Below are 6,540 nucleotides of genomic sequence, written 5' to 3'. Positions count from 1 at the left end.
GCCACCAGGCGCTCGCCAACGTGCCCCACCTCCAGGCCTGGCTCCAGAGTGGGACCCCGGTGACCCGCGTTCGGGCGAGGGAACACTGTGTCCAATATTTTGACTCATCATATGGGGTCTTTGGGCTGCACTTCGTCAGGCCCCTCACCTAGGACCTGTCTGCCTTGGGTGACCCTGCTAGGGGCATGAAGCCCCTGACAGCATAGCTCCTAGGATCATTGGGACACTCAAACCCCTCCACCACGATAAGGTGGCAGCCCAGGGAGAAAACAGTTGTTTTCTTTAACTAAATTTTATTGAAATTATAGTGAGCCAATATATTTTACAACCAGATTGTTTTGCATTGCTGAAAGCATTTTCTTAATAAATCCACTTTGCTATTTCGTGTACAACCACAAAAGAGCAGGACAGGACACACACATGCACACTAGTGTAGTTTAGCATGCATTTATGTTTTTCAGGTACTGTGAGTGTTTTGCTAACAGAATGATGTGCAGCAACTGTGACTGCTCCAACTGCCACAACAACACAAGGAATGAGACGAAGCGTCATGAAGCAATAAAGGTTTGGAATGTTAAAATCAATAAATTTAGAAGAAATCTATTGAAATGTACATGAATGAAACAGCACATGTTCAGTCCATGTCCAGTCAGGATGTGGGAAATGAGCAGATTAGATGCCCGACTAGATCAGTTTTATCAGGGACAAACCTTCCGCTAACCTCCAGTGTGGATTGTTTGGTTTAAAGGTTAACATTCAGCAGACATGTCACACAATCTGATTCCAAAACTAAAGGGAAATGTAAAAGTTTATCAATACTTAACTGCTTCCCGCAGGCTTTGTGTTTGTTTGACTTGCAGCTAATATTAACATGTTTAGACAGGAGTTTGGGATGAGTTGTTCCTTAATATAAACAGTTCCTTTTAGTGGGTCTGAAATCATAATTTCAGATTACTCCATGTTTAAATATCAAAAATAAAGTAAAAAGAAATCACAAGTAGCAACAAATATTTGTAAATCAATACCTCTACTTCTTTGAATTTTAGTGCCTTTATAAGCCATAAAAAATAGTGAGTGAATTTCTGTCTTCTGTTCAGATCAAAACAAGAGCAGATGAAATAAAATTAGGTTAGTTACTAAGACCCCCACCCCCACCCGAACCTGTCAGGGGAAACAAATTGGTTTAAAATTATTAGAAAAGATCAGACAAGCTTAAGAAAATTAATTTGACTTTCTAATATCTAATCATAACTTCTATCTTTCCAGATTCTTGTTAAAATATCTGTTTTTCTATTTTATCACTTGAATATCATATTGGATTAGGTTGAGTATTGATTTATCTTCTTCTATTGTGCTATTTTAAAAAGTATCATGACAAAATTTGCAGGGTTCTGTAATTACAATCAAATGAATCTGTGGAACAGAGCAGCTGTAAATGTAATTTAGTACTAAGTTCTTCTCTTTGTCCTGTTGATGCTGCTGTTTAAAACATTGTAGAGCTTGAATCTGGGATGTTAAAGGTATATTTTGTTGATAGTTTTGATCCAGAATGTTTTGTTTGTGACAATTCATTTCAGAGATTCTTGTGTTTTATGTGAATTGATAGACTAAATGTTATATATATATAGAAGAGACCACAGATATGACGATAAAAACAGAGAAAATACCGAAATAATTGTAAGACTTTAGCTTGAAGCTCATGTCTGTATTAGATGGGACTGCCTTCATGTGGAAAGAAAGTTGATTGTCACTGTAAATTTCACACACTGATTGAGAGGATACATTAAACTGTTGTTAGAGGATTTTACAACGATGGATATTTGTGATGGATGTGATCACCATCCAGCTCTGAGCAGAACACAGTGGTGACTGCTGTGTGAGTTAACTGTTTATCAGGCAATAAGAGCTGCTGAGACATGGTGTGCAAGGCTGTCAGGTTCGATGGTGCGTAATTGGTGTTTCAGCCAGAGACACATGTTTCTTACTATCACAGAATGGGATTTGTCAGCTCTGTTACTGGAAAACATTTCTCTCTGTATGAGTCCCTGACATTTAGTTAGTTTTAGATGTAATCACTACATGACAAAACAGCCATTACCAAAATCTTTATTACAATTACAAAAACAATAAAAACATCTGTAAGAAAGCAGGACTGTTTAAAATTATTGCTTTCCTTATTTTCGCCCAAAAGATAAAAAAAAAAAAAATCTTTAGATAGTTTTTAAAAATCTCTCAAAATATTTTTAAAAATCCTTCATTATAGCCTGCCACAATGAAAGGCAAGCAATCATGTTACTGTCTATTTATGCATTAATTTGTTTGTTTATTAGCAAAATACCTTATGAACCATTTGATGTAATGTAATGAAACTCTCAGAAAGTAATCATTGGATGATTAACTTTTGGAAACAATTGAATTCATGTTCACCACCACAGCTAATCAGTATTAGTAAACACAAAAATATCTATAGCTTAGTCAGTTTTACAGATATTAAGCCAAAATTGTGCATTGATAGCAAAGTCATTCACAACATATACAAAAAACGTTAACAGATCACTTAAGATCCTTCTTTAAAACTCTGGCATGCAAGGCAGCGAACAATATCCATTCTTCAAGTATCATATTTTCCGGACAATAAGGCGCACTTAAAACCCTTCAATTTTCTCAAAAACGACAGTGCACCCTATAATCTGGAGCGCCTTATATATGTAAGTGTCAGGATCTGTAGTGACGGAGACAAACCCTGAGCGCAGACTCATAGTAAAGGAAATAAACTAGTTTATTAAATAAAGAAAAACAAAACAAAAGCTGACGTGGCAGCAACAAAAAAACAGAACGAAAACCAAAAAGCACGGCAGGGTAGGACATCAAGGAACCAAGGCATGGAGAACAGCAACAACCAACAAACGACAAACAATGAGCCGACGGATAGTGAGAGAAGTGACCGGGTTTTTGAATACTGAGGGGGACGAGGTAAGTAGAAACAGGTGAGTGGGGATAATTACGGACAGGTGGAGATGGGCGTGGCAAGGAGAGCAAAAGAGTGACGGAGGAGGAGTGAATACTGAGCAGGAACAGGGACGTCCCCTGACGTCCCTAGAAAACTCAAATAACCAAGCACGGGAGGGTGGTGGGGGAAAAACAAAACAAAGGATGGTTGGCAAAAAACAACCAAAACGAATTAACAAAAAACCGACTAGGCACAAGACCAAGGGAACAAAACAAAACCATGCCAGAAACAAAATAAGTTTTCTGGCGGGCGACCCGTGAGCCGATGAGGCAAAAGTTCTGGTGGGCGGCCCGAACGCCGTCCGCGGTGAGGAAAAAGTTCTGGCGGGCGGCCCAGACCCTCGGCGGAGCGGAGCAGAGCGAGGCGTCCATCCGGACCCTCGGCGGAGGGGAGCAGAGCGAGACGTCCATCCAGACCCTCGGCGAGACGGAGCGGAGGCATCGTCGTCACAGCCGACCCCTTCGGAGACACGGGATGATGAGGTGTCGTCGTAACAGCCGACCCCCACAGAGACACGGGATGGTGAGGCGCCTTATAGTCTGATGCGCTTTATATATGACAAAAGTTCGAAAATGGACCATTCACTGACAGTGCGTCCTATAATCCAGTGTGCCCTGTAGAGCGGAAAATACGGTAATGTCAGGTTTGGTGTAAGGTCAGACCCAGAATGTAGGTAATATGAGGAGCTCAAATAAACTTAATATTTTTAGTAAACAAAAACAGAGGCTGACATGGCAGCAAACTTTTAAAACTTAGAAGGACAAATAACTTGAGGCAACAACAAGGACAACCAGACTTCACATTACTGCAAAAATGCTTCACTAATGAAGATGACCAGAGACTGAATATAAAGGCTGGGGTGATGAGGAAGCGGGAACAGGTGAGTGATTACAAACTGGAGACAGGTGTAGATGGGAGTGGCAGGCTGACGTGGAAAAACACTAAGGAACAGACTGAGGACAAAATGGAAATGACACTGGGAAACACTGGAAACTGAAACTAGAAATACACAAGGATAACTCTAAGAATAAAATACAGAAACACTAAGGGGTAAAGATCTAAACTGATAGTAAAACACAAGGAACAAAATCTTAAAACAAAGATCCAATAAATAAACTCAAAGAACCACAGATAGTCACACAGAGTACATGAAGACAGATTACACAGAATTATGGAAACGCGCTCATGAAACCACAGACCTCACAATACAGATTGAAACTATGAAAGCCAGAATGACAACTGAACTCCAAAAAATATATAAGACAGATCGCATAAGACTCAAGAATGACATGAACACACAGTACTTTGAAAACTCAAGAGTGACAAGAACACATAGAAATACAGAACTCATAGTAACACAATAACTATAAACAAAACCACTGAAACACAAGACAGATCCACAAAAACCATGAACAGAAATGCAGGTACAAATGAAAACAGATTACAAAAATCACCGAAACACAACCAAAATGACCGAAAAGAAAAAAACCATAAGAACGACAAAAATAGTCAGATCTTTACAAATGTAACTTTCAACTTGTATTTGTTATGTGCTTTGGCATTTGATTAGCATATGCAGTTATTTTACATTTCTCAATAAATGTGACCAGAAAATGTCAACTTTGGTTTTTCAGAGTTTACTGTATGTCTGACAGGACACAGAGAGACAGAGAGAAAAGAAACACGTCCGCCTTACACAAGGAGCAGAAAAAAAAAGTGCTATCTTAACACTTTTTTATGAGTATGAGTACAAGTACACAAACATGGCATCAGAGAGATTCAATTACTTTTATTACTTCATCCCTTGAATTAAACTCTATTTCTCTAAACTGAGGTAATTTAAAGAGCTAACTACAACAGACCAGATATTGATTATTACTTTTCCGCAGAACCTCACTTCAAAATGGCCAGAATATTCCTGTAATATTATCATTTCTACTGGATACTTTTTTTTCTTTTTCTTGTACTCATCAATATTGTATTTGCTATTTTTTAGTCATGTTTAGATCGCAACCCCAATGCCTTCAGACCGAAGATTGCTGCTGGAAAGTCAGGTGCAGCCAAAGTACGCCACAACAAAGGCTGTAACTGCAAACGCTCAGGATGCCTGAAGAATTACTGCGAATGCTATGAGGTTGACACACTCACACACACTTACTGTAAGGCTACCCATTTTATAGAAATCATGAACAACATGACATCTGCAGCAGCCTAGTGAGGAAGCAATTGTAGGTAGCTTAGCGTGCTTTTAGGTTGACATCAGGCAAAACAGTGTTAGAGCAATTTAGCTTCATGTTTATTACATCAAGTTTCAACAAAGAGGTTGTGAAACTAAAGTACAGAATGTGTTTTCAGGCAATTCTCATTAATAAATTTTTTACTGAAAATGAGAACTGTGGAAGGTTGTAGTTTGTGGAACACACAAAAATGTTAAGGTGGTACCTCACTTAGCTGTAACTGTTGAGAGATTAATTAGTGAAAAAAATCCTTTAAAATTTTGAGAAAATATGGGAATTTTCAGCTGCAGTCTCCCTGAAATCAGAATATTTGCAAGCAAGTGACCTTCCAGCCGAGTGGCCATTTTGAACAGCCAGTTTTTGAAAATCAAGTCAAGTCAAATTTATTTATATAGCACTTTTCAGCAACATGGCTTGTGTCATGTGCACGACTTGCAAAACTGTTTTCTTGACCTTCCACATTATTTCACTGCCCACCTCAGCTTGTTATACCCACCTTGGCAGCCACCCCACATTTATGATTTAATCTCCTGGAACAGACTTTAGGAATGAAGACAGGCAGATTTAGACACGTTTTTCATTAAATATTGCTTGGTTTTTAAACCTGCACATTTGCCTTGAATTTTTTCTGTCAAGCCGGAAAAGGGTAAAGTGCCTTCTCCAGGTCGGGGAAGATGTCCTGCCCCAAGTGGAGGAGTTTAAGTATCTCGGGGTCTTGTTCACGAATGAGGGAAAAATGGAGCGGGAGATCGACAGGCAGATTGGTGCAGCGTCTGCAGTAAAGCAGGCACTGTACCGGTCTGTTGCGGTGAAGACAGAGCTGAGTCAAAAGGCGAAGCTCTCAATTTAGCGGTCGACCTACGTTCCTACCCTCATCTATGATCACGAGCTTTGGGTAGTGACCGAAGGATCGAGATCACGAATACAAGCGGCTGAAATGAGTTTTCTCCGCAGGGTGTCTGGGCTCTCCCTTAGAGATAGGGTGAGAAGCTCGGCCATCCGGGAGGGACTCAGAGTAGAGCCGCTGCTTCTCCACGTTGAGAGGAGCCAGTTGAGGTGGCTCGGGCATCTGGTGAGGATGCCTCCTGGACGCCTCCCTGGTGAGGTGTTCCAGGCACATCCCGCCGGGAGGAGGCCCAGAGGAAGACCCAGGACACGCTGGAGTGACTATGTTTCTCGGCTGGCCTGGGAACACCTTGGGATTCCCCCAGAGGAGCTGGCCCAAGTGGCTGAGGAGAGGGAAGTCTGGGTCTCCCTGCTTAGGCTGCTACCCCCACGACCCGACCCCGGATA

General features: G+C 40.7%; 1 protein-coding gene across 1 annotated transcript in view; it reads left to right on the top strand.

The window, feature by feature from the left end:
• tesmin (testis expressed metallothionein like protein) overlaps positions 1-6,540 on the top strand; it is a 44,637-nt gene that overhangs the window by 34,428 nt on the left and 3,669 nt on the right. The window contains exons 8-9 of the mRNA XM_025002659.2: positions 462-564; positions 5,007-5,144. Coding sequence (XP_024858427.2) covers positions 462-564; positions 5,007-5,144 — 241 coding nt within the window. The remainder of the gene's footprint in view (positions 1-461; positions 565-5,006; positions 5,145-6,540) is intronic.

This window comes from Kryptolebias marmoratus, linkage group LG11 (genome assembly GCF_001649575.2).
Source record: "Kryptolebias marmoratus isolate JLee-2015 linkage group LG11, ASM164957v2, whole genome shotgun sequence".
In the NCBI taxonomy this organism is placed as follows: Eukaryota; Metazoa; Chordata; class Actinopteri; order Cyprinodontiformes; family Rivulidae; genus Kryptolebias; species Kryptolebias marmoratus.
The sequence above is the reverse complement of the archived record's forward strand: the minus strand, read 5'-3'. Positions and strand labels throughout refer to the sequence as shown.